Source organism: Seriola dumerili, unplaced genomic scaffold, assembly GCF_002260705.1.
Source record: "Seriola dumerili isolate Sdu_G_001 unplaced genomic scaffold, Sdu_1.0 BDQW01000036.1, whole genome shotgun sequence".
In the NCBI taxonomy this organism is placed as follows: Eukaryota; Metazoa; Chordata; class Actinopteri; order Carangiformes; family Carangidae; genus Seriola; species Seriola dumerili.
In genome coordinates, this window is record NW_019174291.1 from 1,910,075 (window position 1) to 1,931,068 (window position 20,994).

At 41.0% G+C, this 20,994-nt stretch overlaps 2 protein-coding genes across 3 annotated transcripts; one reads left to right on the forward strand and one right to left on the reverse strand.

Moving 5' to 3' along the window:
• The first annotated feature begins 389 nt into the window (after window positions 1–389).
• Window positions 390–6,035, forward strand: ech1 (enoyl-CoA hydratase 1). 2 transcript variants are annotated; one of them, XM_022738645.1, is made up of 11 exons: window positions 390–575; window positions 678–770; window positions 2,011–2,179; window positions 2,318–2,406; window positions 2,492–2,616; window positions 2,927–2,975; window positions 3,483–3,547; window positions 4,102–4,172; window positions 5,090–5,161; window positions 5,514–5,664; window positions 5,818–6,035. In XM_022738645.1, the coding sequence occupies exons 2-11, from the start codon at window positions 734–736 to the stop codon at window positions 5,920–5,922; spliced, it is 933 nt and encodes a 310-aa protein (XP_022594366.1). In that variant the 5' UTR covers window positions 390–575; window positions 678–733; the 3' UTR covers window positions 5,923–6,035. The 2 variants fall into 2 exon arrangements, with proteins under 2 accessions (XP_022594366.1, XP_022594367.1); XM_022738646.1 differs by lacking the exon at window positions 678–770.
• Window positions 6,036–6,545: 510 nt separating this feature from the next.
• cep295 (centrosomal protein 295) lies at window positions 6,546–9,475 on the reverse strand. The gene is made up of 7 exons (XM_022738644.1): window positions 9,186–9,475; window positions 8,790–8,960; window positions 8,604–8,664; window positions 7,999–8,331; window positions 7,157–7,253; window positions 6,768–6,867; window positions 6,546–6,668 (listed from the first exon to the last, which is right to left on the reverse strand). The coding sequence occupies exons 1-7, from the start codon at window positions 9,393–9,395 to the stop codon at window positions 6,627–6,629; spliced, it is 1,014 nt and encodes a 337-aa protein (XP_022594365.1). The 5' UTR covers window positions 9,396–9,475; the 3' UTR covers window positions 6,546–6,626.
• Between the last annotated feature and the right edge of the window lie 11,519 nt (window positions 9,476–20,994).

Here is a 20,994-nt window from a genome sequence, read left to right on the forward strand (position 1 = left end):
AAGAATAGGCCCTTAACACAGGTTTCAGTGAGTAATTCAATGAAATGTAATAAATTGTTGCAGGATACTATCCATTTCCATCCAACTACTGATTCACTATAATCAGTAGGAGTCTTCTGCTGAATACTATGTGTCAGGTAAATTATTGTCTGGATAAAACTTGAATTAAAAAGTTTTGTGTCTCACTCAGAATATTACAGTCTAGTCGTTAAATATTCTGCATTTTCTAAACCGATATTCTAAGCTGGTGAATGTAAAGCAAGGTTTTTTTTTTTTAACACAATATCGACTAATATAGATATTGATCATTTACATGATATGAGAGCACCAATCAAACCTCCCCTCCCCTGAAGCTTTTTGACACGAGTTTCTTTGTCTCTCGGGTTTGAGCCCCGTCAGCCACCGTATCAGGCTGAGAAGGAGACTGAGCTAAGCCAGTTATCAAAGGGTAACAGAAACCTTTGGCTGCAACTTTAAGAAGCTGCAACCTGCAACTAAACTGTTGCTTTGTACATCGGTCCTGTGTTTCTGCTTCTGTACATTTGCTGGCCACCAGCGAACTTTACAGACAGTAGGTAAGACACTTGTTTAAGAGCAGTTAGCATCAGTTAGCTCTAGGCTAATGTTAATTAATAGGGCAGCAGGCTAAGTGAATCAGTTCTCCCTGTTTGCTGCAGTTTTATTGATCAGTAAAGACTCTGGACTCTGAGACCTGCGAACCTGCGAACTTGCGATGTTGTCAGTCATTGTCAGGTCAACTCTCACCAAATGTAAGTGTCGGTGGGCTGTGTGTGTCTGTGTGTTAGTTGGCTGTTGTGTTATTGAGGAAAATGTATAAAACTTCACTGTGCTTCAGATGTTAGCTTTACAGATGTTTGGTGTTTGTCACAAGCTTCAGCTCGTGATAGTTTGTAGATGAAAATGTCTTAAACTGAAGTCAACAGAAGACATGAATGGCGATGTAGGTGAAAGGTCACAGCGCCGCAGGAGTTTCTCATGCAACATGCAAAGAGCTCATCTGCATATGTTATTGTAGTTTACACTATGGTGACAGATAATAGACATACTATTTTACATTGACAAGTAACATGCTGGTTATCTTTTTGATTCATCGATTATTAGTTAAGTCTATGAAGATAAGTTTCCAAAAACCCAAGGTGATGTAATTAAATAAACTAAAATATGTATTACGCAAGACAAAGAGGCTAGAAAATTGATAAACAGTTAATCAGTTATCAGAACTATTGAAATTATTCAGAGCTGCAACTATTACTTGATTGATCTATTGGTCAATCAACAGAAAATGAATGAGTAACTATATTTAGAATCAAATAATTGTTTTAACTCAAAGAAAAAAATTCAAAAATTGTCTCCAGCTGCTGAAATTTGAGGATTTGATTTTTTCTTTACAACTCGATATGATACACATAACATTTTTATTGATCACACAGAACAAGACATTTAAAGTCGATCACAGAGGTCTGGGGGAAATTAGAACAGTCATTTTTCACAATTTTCTAACATTTTTTTAGACAAAATAATTTATCAAAAAAATAATCTGCAGATGAGTTGATAGTGTAGATAATCGTTAGTAACAGCCCTAAAATGTGGCCAAATAATTTAACTTTGCTACAGACCAGTGGAAGTCTTTTGTCATACCTTTTTGCATGATTGTTACCTTCCAAATATTTACATTCAGCTCAAAAACCCAGAGAGAGTTAATCACAGTTAATGATCAAATCCCCACATTTTGAAAACCTGGGATCAGAATATTTTACATGTTGTTGAAAAAAGCAGTGAAGTGATTGTTTATCAGAATAGTAGATTAGATTTCCATTGTAGTGAAGCTAAAGCCATTTGGCTTCCACTGATCTGTGTTCTTCTGCTCATGAGTCTCATCACTGTTACCGTTTCTCGGCCTCAGAGGAATTCAGTCACATGCTGTTGTTGTAGTTCTGTTCAGGATGAACTTGTTATTTTTTTTTATCATTGTCTGTCTTCTCACTTCAGACAGGAGTTTGTGGGTGCCCAGTCAGTCTGTGGTCAGAGCCATGTCGTCTTCAGCTGCTCCTACCTCTCCTTACACCACCCTGGCCATCAGCCACCCAGCAGAGTCTGTCACACATGTGGAGCTTCACCGGCCTGAGAAACGCAATGCCATGAACAAAGCCTTCTGGAGGCAGGAATCTGTTTAAATTAATATGCAATCATTTGCTGTAGCCACCACAAACATACAAAACAAACAATTAATCTGGCTATTATTCTTTACTCTAATGCAGTTTTCCCAACATTGACAGGAATGTGTTTTTTCTCTCAGTGAGATGGTGGATTGCTTTAATGAAATAGCCGGAGACCCGGACTGCAGAGTGGTGGTGGTTTCTGGAGCAGGGAAGATCTTCACAGCTGGTGGGTATCGGGCAGTTTACACTTTTTAATGACTTTGTTTTTGTGGTAGAGTTGTATTTATCGTCTGTGTTCTGTTACTGCCCAGGTATTGACCTGATGGACATGGCCAGCGACGTACTCCAGCCGCAGGGCGACGACACGGCCAGAGTTTCCTGGAACCTCAGACAAAAGATCGCCAAGTATCAAGAGACATTCTCCGTCATAGAGAAGGTCTGACCTGAGGAGTGCTTCTGTTTATCACACGAAGGAATGATAAGTAGGGCTGCAACTGACGACTAATCTAGATTAACTGATTAATCATTTAGTCTATAAAATGTATAAAAAATATTCATCAAAATAGTTGCAGTTAAAACATTTTTTAGCGACTAATCAATTAATTGATTAATCGTTGCAGCTGTAATCTTAAGATCAGACCTGCCACAGACATGATTATGTATTTGAACAGCATTGAAAATGTTGGGTTGTTTATGTACATTTTCCTATGAAATGATTCATTATTGCTGCTGTTTTCTTCCCGTAGTGTCCAAAGCCTGTTGTGGTGGCCGTCCACGGAGCCTGTGTTGGAGGAGGTGGGACATTATTATTATAGTGCAACCATAAGTACATTTTGAATTAGGGCCTAACTTTGAAGATAAGGGGGCCTGTATCACCAAGTAAGAATAGTGTGTTAGCCAGTTGTCTTAAGGCTTGCCTCTGGTTATCCTGTGTCACAAAGCTGGCTTCAGTTTTAAGCAGAGTAGATCACCATGGTAACAGATGCTATTTGACTAACCTGATCCAGACCGGGGTCCTGTTCTTCAAATATGGCTTAATTCAGTAGTCCTGTCTTTGGAAGCAGTTCTAAAGATTGACGTGTTATTCAGTGAAACCAGATAACCCAGAGAGAACCAGACAAAGGTGAACCTGCTTCGTGATACGGGTTGAGGTTGCTCTCCGTCATATTGTTTTTTTGTATGCCTGCAGTTTACACTTTTTAATGACTTTGTTTTTGTGGTAGAGTTGTTATGTCTTGTCTGTCACCGTATCGCTGCAGTTTAGAATCAGATAACTCCAGTGGCTGTTGTGCTCTGTGGCAGGTGTTGACTTGATCACAGCCTGTGACATCCGCCTGTGTACCCAGGACGCCTGGTTCCAGGTCAAGGTGAGTACATGTCCATCCAACTTTCATAGTTTGGAAATGTGGTTTGGAAAACGGGAAATGTTAAATAGGGAATAGAGAAATGATTAAGACCAAAATAAAGAATAACTAAGAAGCTGAAAAATAAAAGGAGCTAGTGAAAGATAAATTATCATTGACAGACAAAAGAAAAGGCTTTATATTTATTTTTACACTCTATTGTAATTATTTAACTTTTTTTAAAGAATATGTATTTAAGGATGTTTTCTGATGTATTTTGGATAGTTGTCAGTTTCAGTTCTTGATGTAAAACAAAGACATATTTGAATGAGAACTGTAGCAACCAAATTCATCCTCATTCAGTGTTTAACCAAAGAAAATAAACATAAAATAGAAAGTTTTTAAGAACATAATAAAAACAGGGACACAGCATTTTAATTTGTAAAGCACAAATGAGCTCCTCTGTATAAAAGGATACAGGTGAAAGAAATCATGTAGATGATGTTCTGATACTGTCTGATTTGATACTTGGAGATGATGTCACCACAGTCTCAGTTTGTGTCTTCCTGGCTTTACAGGAAGTTGATATCGGGCTTGCAGCAGACGTTGGGACTCTCCAGAGACTTCCTAAAGTCATTGGTAGCAGCAGGTAAATTGGTCATTTTAATAAACCAGGTCTGCAGCCTCTCTGTAGGAATGAATGTGATGTTCTGTGCAAATCATTTAAAAGTGACAGAAATCATCATCATCATAGAATGATTAAAAGTGATTTTTTTTTAATATGACTTTCAATTAGACACAAATATAATCAACTGTGGAAACAACAAAGCCTCTTGTTGTAAAGGTATCAGAGGAATCTTACATTCATAGACTATATATTACTCCCACCATGAGCCCTGAACAACCAGAACTGAAAACATTTACAGAGCAGCTTCACCGAAGTCAACCCAACAACCTGAATATCGATACACAGATCCACACGACCGCCCCAAAGTAGACAAAACCAGTTCCACGCTGCTCTGTGTGCACCAGGGCAGCAGAGAGAGAAAGGGATGAATTATTGATGCAACAAATGTTACCTGCGTGTTCTAACTGCTCCAACAGTTAAACGTGACTCCATGATGTTGAGATCAGGTCTCTGAGGATAGTTCTTTATGACTCTGGCTGAACATTTCGACTCATCCTGTTGCAGAATCAATCTGGAACCGATCAGACGCCTCACTGTCGGTGTTGTGTGATGGATAAGAATCTAAATCTCAAGTAAAGTCCCTGTCATCACTAATTAGACTAATGACCGTCAGTCACACACCAGAGCAGTGCCTTATTTGGACCAATTCCTCTGATGAAATGGGCTTACGTGTCTGAACAGGGAAATAAAGAGAACATTTAGACAAAAATCATTTAGAAGCAATTTACTGTAATTTGTTACATCTCCGTGAGTTAATGGCAAAACAGACATAATTAACACCTATTAAAAGGTACAAAGTCACAATTTTGAGTTTCCTGTATCTTCAATGTTTATACAATAAGTCATATTGTCATGTGACCAACTCCCATTTTCTGCAGCCTGGTGAACGACTTGGCTTTGACCGCCAGGAAGATGTATGCAGATGAAGCCAAGAGCAGCGGCCTGGTCAGGTAAATACATCCTATCATCAATCATCATTTACAGAATGATATACATTTGTGCCATTGATTGTTTTTACTATCACTTTAATCAACAAGTGATCAGCTGCAACAACTTTAGTGCTAAAATGTGCCACACTAGAGGTGATACAGCTACAGGGTGTTAATCTTTAGAGCCATCTCTCTCAGTGGATCACATGCTGCGAAGGGTTTCCTTCATTTTTAATGAGTTAGCCAGCAAACTTCTGGCTTACTGAGGGTTCATTTCAGTGTCATGGACCTGGCTCATGTTTATGAGTTTAAAGAGCGTCACTTATTTTGAAGCAGTAAATCTCACATTTTGAAATCCACATTTTCTCTCCAGCCGCGTGTTTGCAGATAAGGAGGCCATGATGGCCGGAGCTCTGGAGATGGCCGATGAGATTGCTGCTCGCAGCCCTGTAGCTGTGCAGGGCACCAAAATCAACCTCATCTACGCCAGAGACCACAGTGTGGCAGAGGGACTGGACTACATGGTAAGATTATAATATTCCTTTTTTAAAATTGAACACAATGGTGGATTTTTCTGAACATGTTTGTCAGTGTCAGCCAATGTCAGTCACACCACAAAGCTGCCATTTTTTTTTCCCCCACTGAATTTCATCGCTACCTTGTTTGTCCTTCTCCAGGCCACGTGGAACATGAGCATGCTTCAGACTCAAGATGTGATGAAATCCGCTCAGGCTGCCATGGAGAAGAAGAGTCCAAAGACGATAGCCTTCTCCAAACTCTGAACCTCACTGAGGCACAGTTCAGATATAACACCATTGTGGCCTTTCTGTGGGAAGGGGATCCACATGTGACTGTCTGTTCTACTCTGAGCTTTTAACACCCCAAAAAAAAAAAAGAAAAAAAAAAAAAAGAAAAAAAGAAAAGGACTTTCCTGTAATCTGTGGCTATTTGGGGATGACGTAATGAGACTTAGAGGTAGAGTCATGAACCACTGTTGGAAATATGATAACTTGGTTCAGGTTAACATCCACAGGTGACCAGCGATCTCTTACAAACTGTAATATCAGAAATGGATAACTAACAGGTATGAGTCCGACTCAGTGCCCACCTGGGCAGTAGGACTGTACACCTGGAGCCGAAGACTAAATCTAAAGTGACCTCACTGATTCTTCAGTTTGCCTACAGCTGACGATTTGTTTCTCACTTCATTGCTGAAAATAGTAACAGCCAGTTTTGTACATCTGTAAATGACTTCATGAATGTTTTACCTTATTAAAAAGAAACTCATTTGAAAGTTAGTGTTGACTGAAATCTCCATTTTAACCTGTTACTTGATACAACCATATTAAGCCACAGTAAGTGTGATGATTAGATCTTCAGAACTTGAGTGCAAAACTATATTAAATAACTTAAATGCTTTATTGATAAAAACTTTACAAATTAACTTAAATTTACAGAAGTAAAACTAGAACACATTCAAAGTCGGTCACTGCTGAATCTGCTTGGCACGAAGCTTCTGTAAGGTTTTCTGTGTAGAGATGGTAAAAAAATATTTTTATATTATTTATATATTCTAACAACCTTCAACTCAAATTGCCAACAACTACTACAACAATCTTTTTTTTACCTTGTGGAATTCCTTGGCTTTCAGTCTGTTTTTCGCATAAGCTTCCTGTCGGCTCCTGATTGTTTTCTGATTCTTCACCTCCTCCAGCTGCTCATACAGTCTGCAGGAGCACAATTACACACTGCATCATTTTGTTTTGTCAAAACCCCATTTATATTCAACACATGTTTAATTTCAAATATGACTAATTGTAAGCAAGAGAAGAGAGGAAAAAAAAAATAAAAAAAATCTATGGCTGAAAGTGCTTTGGACTTTGTTTGGAAATTAAACATTCAGAGCCACATCTATGTTGGTGTATAGTGTCTGCAGATAATCAACATTTACTCAGTTGAGTTCAAAGTGCAGAGGTTTAAAAGCTAATATTCCATACATATACAATATTCCAGTACCTCTGAGTTCTCTGGTGCATCTCAGAAACATCCCGTTTCCTTTGCTCTGGTGTGTAGCATCTCACCTCATCCACCTTTTTCAGCTTGGAATCGTTCACTGACAAACAGGAAAATGGAAGGTGGTTGAATTTTCTAGGTTAATGATCACTACAGCTTCTAACTATTTCACAAGACACTGAACTATGTCTAATATTTTAATGAAATTTCAGTTTCCTATTTTGCTCAAATACATAATAACGCATATGGTGCCCACCACAGTCATATGGCATACAGGGCATGAAAGGTTTGGTCAAGATTTGTTACTGTGTTAAGAGTTAGGTGAGTTAATGAACCGATCTCCCAAAAAAAAGGTATAAAGTTCAGATGAAATATTTTCAACATTTTAAGCAAGAATTGTGAATTATTTTTGTAAAATTTTAGGGTGAAAAAAGGAAAAGAGCATGACACAAAGGTTTGTGCACCAATAGATTTGAGCTCTCAGATAAATAATTAGCTTGTTGGGGCTCTGGCTTGTTCACAATCAGTTAGAAAAAGCCAGGTAATGCTTCATAAACATTATGAATAATTACCTGAGTCAGAGGTATTAAGTGTACCTCTACAGACATTTTATTAGCCTCACTAAGAGCCAACACAGAAACCACTCATGTTTTGCTAATGGCTAAACATAGTACAACAGATCAGATTACGACATTTCATTGAGGTGAACAGCTGAGATCATTGTGACTTAGCTATATGTAGTTTTAAGGTTTCTTAAGTATCATATAAACAAATCAAAAGGCACATGTCCAAAAGAAGAAACCTAAGTGTGTACCAAAGTGTGAAATGGTATAAAGTTCAGATACCTGGAGGGGGAAGCTGGGGCTTTTCCTGCTTGATGAAGCCAGACTTCTCAGTGGTCTGCTGCTGCTCAGCTTGTCCTCTGTTTGACTTATTAGTCTTATGTTGAGGCTCTGGTTTAGTCTTTGCCTTGAGGGTGACTGGTTTAGATTCCTCTGTTTTAGATTGCTCTCTGGCTTCAGATGGAGATTGTTTCTCAGGCTGAATCTTGATGAGAGCCCCTTTGGCCTTGATGTCTTCCACCCTGCGGGATGATCTCTGGAGCAGAGCTCTGCGCTTCTGCTGGTTGACCTCCTGCAGACCCCTGCTAGGACCCCACTGAAACTCCAGGAACATCACTAAATGTAGGGAGGGAAAGAATGGAGGGCTCACTTTTCACAAATTTACAATGTTCTGGCAGAAAAAAGGAGAAATTAAATGCATCAAAAAAAAAAAAAAAAAAAAAAATCTGATTGGGTTTGTATAGATTTGCTCCTTTTTTTGTTCCTGATCACATCAATCTAAAAAAGCAAAAGCAGGCTCCCCCACAGTTTAGCCAGTGATTTCACCCCCAGTGTACTCCTGACAGCGTCATATTTTCAGTTAGATGTGTTCACTGTTGTGAGTTTACCTGGATGCGTTTGGTCCTTGTCCTCTAGCATCTCTTCTGGTAACAATGTGGATTCTGTACTCTATAGGAGAGCAGTTTTATGTTCAGAGATCAGAAAGACACCTACAGCCAAAGTCCAAAAGTCATCATGTCCAGATCGTCAATCACGGCACAGATTCTGAATGTATGATATTCATGTGCAGTTACCTCCATCTCTTGGCCTGTCCGTCCTTCCTCCCTCACCCCATCCGGATGTTTGCCTTCCCAAATTCCCTCTTCCTCAGTGATGCTTGTCTCTTGGTCCTGCAGTGTGGTGTCTGTCAGGCTCACTAGTGTTATCTCTGACTCCTCCAGGATCCCCTTCTCACTGCCCACCTCCTGATATCCAGGGAAAGATCACACATACACAATTCAGCCAATAAAATAACAAGAACACAAGACATTTAAAAAACATCTGTCATTTCCCAAAATAATCTGTGACCTGCAGTTGTAGCATGACAGAGCAATGTAGTGCTCTCAATAAGCAGATGTCTTTTTTGGCGCTGCAATGGTCAATTAATGTCTGAAAAGATATTTTTTTCAAAATGAACAAGAAAATCATACCAATATCTTATCTGAAGCTGGAATATCATTCCTCAGGTTTGAACCCTGCACAGACTTCAGCTCTTCGGCACAAAGGTCACTGAACAGGACTGGATCTTGAGGCTTTTCTGCATCCCTTCCTGCTGACTGCTGAAGACCCAGAGCAGCTGTATCATCACACATGGATAGGTTTGACAGATACAGAGCTGTTGGCTCCACATCTGTCCTCATGGTGTCATCCAACACGAGGACAGATTCTTGGAGCCGGCACTGGGAGGATTCATGTAAGGCAGGCTTCTCTGTTCGAAGGCGTTCAGGTGACGGTTCAGACTCAACAGAAGGATCAGAGTGCGTTTCAGACTCTTCGAAAGGTGTGGAGACACTGCTTTCCCCACTAGCTGGCTGTCCTTCAAGAGAGTTAGGCACATTGCGTTTGAGCAGGTGAAAGGTCACGGAGGGGTCGGCTGTTTCATTGTGGGTGACCTCAGCCAGTAGCGGATGGAAGGAGTCTGAGCCTGGAAAAACTAAGGTGATAAAAGCAAATACAATGCACAGTTAAGTTTCTAACTAGGTAAGAAAAATACAAGCTAGCTGACTTTGTGCATGATAATATTCTCTCTCTGATACAACCACCATAAGTAAAGCCTTGGCTATTAGGAATTCACCCCAACCTCACCTTCAGTCCTCTCTGGGCCCAAGTCCATCAGACTGGTTTGGTTGTGCAGTATCTGGTCTTCTGGATGTGGACTCACACCCGGGACAGTGGCACTTTGGGAAGAAGCTTCAGGAGGCAATGCAGGGTATGACGGCAAACTGGCCTCAGTTGAGACACCAAGATCTACATGGGTACTTTCACCTACAAACAGCAGATGAGTTGTAAACTCAAAACCTTTTTTCACTTTGAGAAAGTCCATTTGATAACTCAATCTGTATTTATCCATTAACTGTTTAACAATAAAATATTGCAAAATTGGCAAATGGCCATCATCTGATTATTCAAGATGCTCAGTAGAAGGTTGGACACTTTTTTTCTGCTAATAACTAAACAGCCTCACTGCATGTTGTAGTTTCCCTGTACAACCCTTCTTTTACCTGAGCTTCCACTGTGCTGATTATCAAGCTCCCCAACCAGTGGTCTCATCAGGCTCTCCTCCTGACCATCATCCAGCCATGTGGTCGACGACTCCAGTGCCATCTGCCCCATCAGCTGACCAGCATAAAAATCCTGCCCACCACTCAGCCAATTAGAGCTGGACTGATGAGAGAGTCGACCAATCATCCGGCTTAGAGTGGAATCCCATCCACCTTGATCCATGCTCACTGAAGCTGGCAGACCTGGAAGGCGACCAATCATGGACGAGTGAGCAGAGGGTTGACCAACCAGTTGCTCCATGGCCGAGTCCCTCTGGTCAGCAGTGAGACAGGATGATTGGTCGGCCACCTGGCCTATCAGAGGCCTGAAAGAGTCCTGCTCTGGGTCCTCAGCCTGTGATGGGTCCTCACCTGAGAAGTGCTCCAGGATTGGATTGGCTGTATTTTCCCTTTCCTGTGGCAAAAACAACATCAAATTCATTCTGGGCATTTTAAACCGAAAACCATGGATCATTGATTGAAGTCTGAAATAAAAATGGAGCTATCCTATGAGTGCCAGACTTTTTTTTATAGCTAGCAGATGCAGTAACTTGATGGACTCAATCAGCACAGCATATACACTGTATAATACAGTTGACAATTCCTTTAAATACAAGTTTACTGCTGTTAATTCTTAACAAGTTCCAATATTTCCTAAATGGTTTGAGAGTCACTGACCAGGCCACTTGTCTGTGTTCCTGCTGTGTCTGGGGGAAGAGACCGACGACCTGCAGAGCCTTCATGCTCCCCTTTGCTCTCTGAGTCTTGAACCAAAGACTGCTGTGAAAGTGAAGACCCAGGCTCCTCCAGATATGAGCCTTCACTGTCTGCAGAGCAAAGAAAGACACACTACTAACATGGTACAGTCTTCTGGCATAAAATCCTGAATTATGTGCCATGAGTATGGCCTGTTTTAACTAAAACATGTGTTCACAACTTGTTTCTGCTGCTCAATGTACTGAATAAGAGGTTCCACCAAACATTTTTGTAACTTTCCAAAGCAGAACATTTCATGAGCACACATTTCACACAGCAGTTTGCCAGGTGTGTGGAGGTGTGATTATCACATCTGGCCTTTGAGTGTGGCCGGGACAAAGTGCTATAAGCAGTTTTCAGACATGGTTGTACCATCTCACTTGCACCAAACTAACACACTAACAGATATGCGACACCTGCTATTAATCTATCAGGTTGACAAACAAGAGGCTATTCTTTTAATAAACATTTGCATTATGTTTAGAATACCTGTGGTTCTCCCAGCGGTGCTGAGGGAGATGTTAAGCTCCCTCGTGTATCTGTCAATAATGCGCTGGATGCTGCTGTCATTAAACAGAGAGTCTACAGCCACAGCAGGATGGCCTGCAGCTGAGCTGTCCTTCATACAGGAGCTTTGACCAGATGGAGAGAAGACGTCACGTAAATCTGCTCCTCGTCCTTCCTCACAATGTCTGACAGGTGGAGATTTATCTAAAGTAATGGGAGAAAAAAAAAAAGGAGAGCAGATTTAGACTAACAAAGTTAGAAACAACTAGCATGTTGTCTGGTGAATATACGCTGTATGGGTCTGGTATACAGTAGCTCTTTGTTACCTTAACAATGGATAGACAAACCATTCATGTACAGCAGCATCATGCTCCAGATGCCTGCAGAACTGAAGCATATTCCAACAGGTCCCACAATAATGCTTACAATTTTAGAGCACATTATCAAATTCTCTACTTCTAAAGAAGAGCAAGCCAACTCGTGTTGGTCAGGTGATTTAAATACCCAATTTTTCCAGCACCTGGCATCTTCTGACATGAATTCTTCAAATAAATTAAGATCAACTTCATGGTCAAAAACATTAACAAAGCACAACAAAAGCAACAAACGCTCCTGTTGTTCCTCACCAGTGTTCTGCTCAGGATCCGTGGTGATGTAGCTGCCGGTGGAGATAGTGGTGGATGAGAGACAGTCAGAATCAGGAGGCCTAGGGGGAGACTGACACACACATACACAAGGATTTTAAGGGTCATCATAAAACATTTTGTACCAAAATGACATATTGGTTTACAGATGCTCACAGATTCACTGAGCTCAGTTCAAGTGTAGAAACCATCATGAAATGTATTTTGATTAAATACACTTCAGGTTCAGTAATTTTACATCATCGCTCAGTACACAGAAACAAACATCCCACCCCCCCCCACACACACACACACCCTGTCTCACCCTCTCATACACATTCACTCCATACAGGCAGACACACAGACACAAAAAGCTTCTCAAGCATAATCACAGGCTGAGACAGGTACTGCCCAAGTACTCAGATTTGGCTAATTTTCATCATTGATCCACAACATGTGAACCTCAGAGGGTCTACAATGGAGAGCAGAGATGCAATTTATCTTTGCTGCACAAGTTTGCCACAAAGTAAAGAAAGAGCAAGTAATAAGTTTTGTACATCTTCAGTAGGTTACCTCTGTGTAGGACCTGTAGCTTGTGATTGCAGGACCAGAGTAGTCAGCTCCTCTCCCAGAGTCAGAGGAAAGCGGTGAGATTATTCTCATGGCTGAATATGGAAAACAATATATGAACCAAGTGTAAATATCTTTATTTTGACCAGTTTTTTTTTTTTTCCCAAAAATGAAATGAAATACAAACATTTTATCCTCAATCTAGGTTCTTTATCTCATCACTCTTCACATGCCCTCTACATACCTGACTCTGAAGACTCTGCCCCCATCAGTGGTCTCTCCCTCCAGAGGATATTGCTGGATCTCCTTGAGCTTGTCCTAGAGCCAGTTGGTCTTTCAGCAGTCCGCTGATCACTGCTGGACAAAGAGGGTGTCTGCAAAGTCCTGTTAGAGGTGTCAGACAAATCTGATTCCTCCTGCAGATCCCAGTCTACAGTGTATGAAGGAACCTTCATGCTATCCTCTGGGCCTGGAGATAGGAAACAACAACAATCCAAATCAACTCATATTCCTCTCCGCAGCTTGACACATGGTTTGGGCATGAGATAAAAACAGTATGTTATTCATGCGTTTCTGGTGACCTGTGATTTGGCTGCTGTTGACTGGTGTCTCCACCTCTTGAATAGCACTGAGCTCATGTTGTTCAGTCATCATCTCCGTGATTCCCAGCCTGACACGGGTCACCGGGGGCTTTGCTGCTCGAACAGGAGGAGGTTCTGAGGGGAGGACCGACACTGGCGCAGGCCCAGCATGAGCGTTGGTCTGAGCAATGAGATCTTAATAGAAAATTTAAAAAAGTGTTTCATGATGAATCTAGGTGTATGCCATTGCAATAATATCACTTCCATTACAAATTTGTAATGGAAGTGATATTATTGCATTTTATGCCACAAGGGCATTAAAAACAGGATAATGCTTTTTATGAGTTGGAATTTAATGGTAAATGTGTAAATCTGTCAAATTAATTTTAATAACCAGTACTGAACAAAACAACAGGATGCAACATGGCACTTATACATCCCCAGAATTCAGCAAGCATTTTTTGAAAATGTCAAATAGAAATAGAAAGGGTAAATAAATTAAGTGGACAGAGTTTTGCAATCTGAAATTTAATAAAAATTATGTCAAAAAAGGTGGAAAAAAAAAAAAAAAAAACTATCTACAACCTAACATGTCAGTTACCTGTCTCACCACTGCTAGATGGCAGTTGTTGAGGGGAGCCATCTTTCTGCTGAGGGTCTTCTAGGTGTGATAAAGTTCCGCCGTTAGACTCCTCTATAGCTCTCAGCAGGGACACGAGTAATCTGAGGCGAGTCTGACCGATGTCCTCTGAAACCAACTCTTCACTGGCAGCCTCTGGAACTGGCTGCAGGTGAGAAAATACAAAAAGGGAAAGTTGTTTTTAGATGTGCTGTATAACTTTTACAATTTTTTAAAAAAGGGCATGTCAGCAGAGTTAATTCTTGGAATCAGAGAGGCTCAAACATTTTAGCTGCTGTTTTAGATTAGTGAAGAAATAAGATACAATCTGTCTACTGAACTGTAACAAACAGCAGCACAGGCATAGTTCTCAGACTTACTTGTGTATCAGTATGAATCAGAGCCTGCAACGTCTCCTTTTGCCTCCTCATCTGCTCCATCTCCTCTTCCCGTCTCAGTCGCTGATCTTCCTGTCTCTGCCTCTCCTCTTCTTGCTGCTTCTGCTGCAGCACCACTGCCTCCCTCTTCTCCAGTACCTGTCTCTGGACTTCCTGCAGCTCTCGCCTCTGCCTCTCCATGTCATCCCCTCTGGAGCTCAGGGACCCATGTGACATGGTCCGAGGTTTAACTGCTGCAAGGACTGGAACCAAAGGTGCATCATCTGTGATGCTCGGGCTAATGGCTTGGATAGGATCAGAGGTTGGATGGAGTGGGATGGTGGCTGAGTGATGTGTTGTGAACACATTGTGAGGCAGTGGCTCTGGACTGTGTGAGGAGGGTCTCACTCTCTCAGGAAGGTGCTCTGTCACTCTCTCCATTATGTTGTCAGTCAGCCAGGCAGTCCTGTCAAGTCTCTGGTTCCTTGGACTACTCAAATCAGATTCCACTTCATCCTGCAGCAACTTGGAGTCACTGCTCAAACTGGAGCCATGCAGATGGGGAAATGAGGCCAGCATGTCAGACTCTCTTGTGGGAACTTCCACAGAGGTTTGGGGTCTATTATGGATGTATGACTGCACTGCAGGAGTAGGGAGTTGTAGTGGAGGTGGAAGATGCACAGACTGAGTACTGTGCAGAGGTGGGTGGCTGAGGCCTGGAGGAATGACAGCAGGCAGCAACGATGTGGAGGTCATACTGTAACGAATTCGTAGAGCTCGCTGATATTCCTCCAGCCGCTGCCGAGCCACTTCCACTGATCTCTGGTGAATTCTACAATAAAAAAGGTAGCCCAAAGATTTTAATTGAATCTTTGATTTTAGTTATATATTACTGAACATCACAAATTTGCCTCAAGGGGCTTTACCAATCTGTACAGTATGACACACACTATCCTTAGATCCCCTGAACCTGTATTTGTTGATGAATCCGTGTGGTAAATATAGTGCTGGTAAAATCTACACAGGGTGAATTATTCTGTCATCTGTTAAGATCTCTACTTTTAAGATTAACTGTGTGGAAAATAGGTGAAAGTGACAATCTCAAAATGAAATCACAAAGTAGTATTGTATTTTGAGGCTTTAACACACCTGTTCTGTTCCAGCAGCCGTTGTTGGTATTCTCTAATCCTTCTGGTGTGGTCATCTTCACCTGTAGGAGGCTCCAGCTGCAGAGTACAGAGGTGTTCCGATTATAAATCACTCAAGTAACTGTACTGAGACGAACACACTGTACATAGAATATTTTAAATGACTCAGTAATACCTGTGAAAATTTGAATTTGACAGGATTATTAAGAATGGCATATATTTACCTGTTAAAATGTCATGTGTGAATTTTGAGCTGCTCATTGTTAAAATTTAACATCAAACCCAAAAACCATCATTTCAGTCAGTAGGTGCAAGTAGCACACTCTTTCAACCAGGCAAAAGATCATTACTTGAATGATGGATCCCAACAAATGTGAGTTGCCAGATAAAGAAATATGAGAAAACGACAACTAAGAATAGCGTTAAAACTTAACCAACCTCAGTGGCTTGTCCAGGGGTGACAGAGGTGACTTCCCGATCATGGACAGGTACGTCTGGTTGGGTAATAGGCACTTCCTGGGTCACAGCAGCTTTCAGGTGTTCTCTCTCCTGCTGAGCCTCGAGCAGCATCTGCTCCAGTTTGTCCTTTTGCTCTTCCAGCTCCTGGAGCAAAACCACCTGCTGCTGCTTCTCCTTCTCCAGCTCCTCTTCCTGAACAAAAAAAATCAATGTTTAAAAACAGTGACTGCTGCCAGGCTGCAAACCTTCATACATTACCTAGAAGGTTGAACCCAGTTAGCTAAACTTAAAGCATTTGAAGCATCAGTTGCCATAAAGATAATTCAAGGTGAGACTTTCTGGTTGGCCTGCAAAGTGAGAGCCTCTATGATGAAGTCTGTCCAGTTCCTGGACGAGAACAACCACACATTTCTCTACTTGCACCTCTTCTTCTTGTGAAATGCAGTCTTCAGAGGATCAACCTTCTCCGCAGGAATTGAGAGTGAGGCTCCTGTGCTGGTTGTAGGTGCAATCTCCACCAGCCCCCATTATACACAACTTAACTTTGCTTTTTTTTTTCCGAAAATCTGCTGTATGTAATCAAGCCAAGATGTTTTATCGCACAAAAAAGGCAACATTTTCAAAGCAGGAAAAAACTGTAATGCAGAAGATGTGATGTCTTCTCTGGAACACCATGAGAACCCTGCACACACACACACCTGCTTTAGATAGAGACTGGACTAATTACGGAACGAGGAACACCTGGACCAATAAATTCTGACCAATCACACGAAACACTTCAAAGCTATTGGGATAACAACAGAACCAGGCTGTGGAATCTTTGATAAATTTCACAGTGAATATACAATACGGGGATTTGTTCACACAGTGTCAACAAAAACTGAATAATCAAAGCTTTGTAAAAAAATAGGATGTTGGGATTGGTTGTATTAGAATGAACAGGTTCTTTTACCTTGGGGTGACATAAAGCCCAGCACTCAATTCTCAACTTTCTCCTTCTTGTAAATTAATTCTTTGTTGTCATTCGGTGTGATGAAATGCAAAAAGACAAGCTGCAAATAATTGTGATGTCTTTACCTAAACAAGGAAGTTAGGGAGATTACATTTACCATGTTTCCAGTGAGAAAGACGTTCCAGTGTCTCCACAACGTGATCTAACAACTGTATATACTGTGCAAGCATTAAACCTGTCTGATTACCTTTCAATGGCAGCAGATACTTGCCTGCGTACAGTGTACAAAAATAATCTCTGCTCTGTATCATATGAATAGGAGTCAGCATTCACCCTTTTCTTTCGTTCTTCTTCAAATTCTTGGATTCTGTTTGCGAGTACAGGAAGTCGAGTATCTGCTGCAGTTGACTGCTCTGATATCTCCAATGCTGAGAGAATTAAATACAAGAAAAAACAAAACAAAACAAAATATTAAAAGTGAATTAAACACAGTGGAAAATGTAAGGATGCATATTTTATAATAGATGAAAATATTCAAAAAATATGTTTGTAACATCCTGATATAGCTTTAATTATCATTATTATTATCATTAATATACAACATGCCATGGCACAGATAAACGAGTGTCAATAGGGGAAAAATGAAGAAAACAAGGGAAGCAGGGTAAGAAAATCCAAAGAAAGGGCATAAAACATCACAATCATCAAACATCTAATATCAAAATATTTTTTTTTACAGCTGATGACAGTGAATAACTTACCTTGTGGCGGATGGACAGGCTCAGGGAGCTTGATGGGGGGCAGTTTGTGCTTATCCTCACTGGTAAGAGAGCCGGTCTCGATGGTTGTGTCCCGCTCTGGGATTTGATCAGTGAAGACAGTTGGTGGATCAGCTGCAGGGACACGACTGTTGTGGCCCGTCCACTGGTTCCTCTGGCTCCTGATACGATCCAGGAGTTTCTTCAACGCCCGTTTAGGAGCAGGTCTGGAGGGTTCCACTGCAAATAAAGAAAAATACTGAGTGCAGTTCTAGATTGGTAAAGATGAGTTTCAAATAAATTTCATCAAGATTATAACATCAGGCAGTCAGATTGGATTTAAGGCTGGTAACTCTGAGATGAATTTTAGAAGAAAATATATAATTGACATATATAGCAAACCAAGATCTGTGTAGTGCTTTTGTGTAAATGCCAAAGAGTAACTGGCATTTTTTTTTTTTTTACAACTCTTGTAATAACCCTTAAAAAAGGTCATAAATTTAGGATTTATGTATATCTGGAGCTTCTCTTCACCTTGAGCAAAGGTTTCCTGCTCAGTGCTTGCAGCTTCTTGCTCTGTGTCATGTTGTGTGTTTTCGGTTCCTGGTGTGGTGATTTCATCCTGTGTGATGTCGAGCTCTTGGTCCTGGCTACCTGTGGAAAGAGCTGGCAGAGGCTCGGGTACCAGCTGGACCACCAGGTCACCTTTAACCCCTGGGATCAGACAAAGTCAGGGTTTAAAGAGGCTCGATTTAAGTTATACATTTTACTTTGTGACAAAACAAATAAATCTCAATACAAAGAAGATATGAAAAACTGCACTGACAGAGCGCCACCCTCTAGCTCCTTCAAAATTATTTGTTTGGTTTTAAACAAAGCTACACAGACTTGTTTTGTGGCTATTTGTTACAAAACATATTCATAACAAGATACTACACACAACAGTCCTTACTCCTCTCTCCAGTATACATGTCCTCAAAGGCAAACTCCATCTCCCTCTGGAAGTCCTCCCTTGTCTCCTGTCTCTTATAGAGAGGCTGGAAGATCTGAGCAGGCATCTGTGACACCAGCTGTCTCCTCCTCAGCAGGTCTGTCTGCTGCATGTGCTCCAGTTCAACAAGCAAGCGCTCACGATCCTAAAGGAGACCATCAAACAGATCAGGCACAAAGAGCTGCACTCAACACCGCATCTAAACGTTTCTTGTCTTTTGTTAGAGGTACAAGACTATTAAACATCTTTATGGGAAGTCTTTTTATCTTACTATATGAAAAGCTATGCTAGGATTTTGGACAACTGACATTTTGTTTCTGTATGACAGATGTGTCAATCATAAAGACAGAAAATGCATGTAACCTGAGTTATACAAACCACTACAATGTTTTTATCACATAAATCATTGGTCTTCTGTCTTTGGTGCAGAGTGTTGTACTGCCGTCACTAAACAGTGTTTGCTACAGTGATGGCAAATAGCATCAAAGCAAATCATCTGTCTGACACATGTGAACAATTTTGGTGTCAATAATATTTAAGTTGTACCTGCACAAGCTGTTCCTTCCTCAGTGCCTGCTTCCCTCTGAGACGAGCCTTCTCAAGCTGCTCCTCTCTCCTCCTCTTTTCCTCCCTCTGTAATTCCTGCAGTCTCCTCACCTCCAGCTCAGCTTCCTCATGGGCATTTAGCTGCAGACACACAGATTAGACACCTATGATTGGGGGGGTGACTAAAAAAAAAAAAAAAAAGGGGGGTTCAGTGCATATAATAATCAGAGGGCTTACCTGCTCTGTGTCTACCTCTCTGTCCACTGTGGTCTCAGACATGTGGTAATGCGTGGCAGCAAAGGCACTCACATCAGATTTCCTTACTACATGTGGCTTCCTGGAATCAATGTTCTGCTTGAACAGGAAAAGACAGTGTTACCTCGACTCCATGTAGCACCTAAAGTGTGCAACTCTGAAAGTTTACATTTATTTTATAAACAGGATACAATCTGGCCAACTGAACTAAAGCACAGTCCTATTTGTTGTGAAATCTCCATTATGTTCTTGTAAAAAAAATCAGATCATTATAGCACCTCTGAGGATGATGGATATTTGCATGTACAACAACAAATGATAACATATCATACCTTTTGTTGGATTTACACATGGTGTTAACTGAAACAGCCAGAGCAAAGGTTTTAAACATAATGCTTCACTAATTCATCACATTAGTTAGTACATCTGTTTTAATCCAGTCCCACTCAGAGGCCTAAAGTAAAACAGTCAAAACCCCACTGAGTTACACAACTGCCTCAGGAGATAATCCCTCCTAACACGCATGATATTCATCACAATACATCATACATACATCACAAATGTACAGCGACATTTCAGCATTCAGCAGCTCACTATCTGAGTATGGGATAACCACAATACAACAAAATACAGACCAGAAAAGTAAAGTTGTTTTTTGTTTCGCTTATATGCCTGACTTTCTTTCTTTTGCACTTTTTTAATAAAATGTGAGCTAGCAAAACCACGTGGCTTGTCAGACTAACTTAGAAGAGGAAAACAGTGTCATTAATATGATTAATATTACTGTCTGGGCGAATCACCTGAATGGGGTTAGGGGGAGGAGGTGGGAGGCTGGCCACTTTTGCTGATCTTTCCTTTTCTGCCTGTAGAGCCTTCTTCCTGGCATTGATGAATCTACAGAAAAACAAAGGAACGGACTTAGTGCTTAGTTCTTTCTGATGACATTCAACAAGTAAACACCCATCAAGAAAATATTTGCAATGCTGCTTACTGGCTTTGCCTCTCATGGTCTTTAAGCCTCTGTGATTTCAGCTCCTTCAGAGCTTCTCGATAACGCTCCTCTGCTTTGGTGTGATTTTCCTCCTCCCTCTGAGCTATGGCTGCCAAGTCAGGTTCCTTGTTATAATAAATCAAAAGTGGCACACACAAATTCAATGATTTGGACAGTGTATTAATCTAATAGTGAGGTTATTATCATGTCATGGTTTTATACACATTTCAGGTTTCAGGTTTCAGATGTTCTCCAAAACATGTAATTTGTACAGAGACTCAAACTCAGCATTGACTTAAATTTCCCGAAAGACAATGACATCTTCATTAGCAGGTGTTTTCTCTTCAATCAGCAACAGAAACTCTGGAAACTCTGATCAGGAGAAGGTATAGCTGCCATGTTTCCTGTTTTGGATCAGCCTTATCTTACGTTTTCTTTTGCACTCCTGTGTCCCTGGCCAAGAAGCTGGAGGCTCTCATGGTATAACCTCTGCAGTGTGTCGAGTTTCTCCCTCTGCTGTCGCTCCCAGTCCTGCCTCAGCTCCTCTGCCAGCTGCTCCAGCTCAC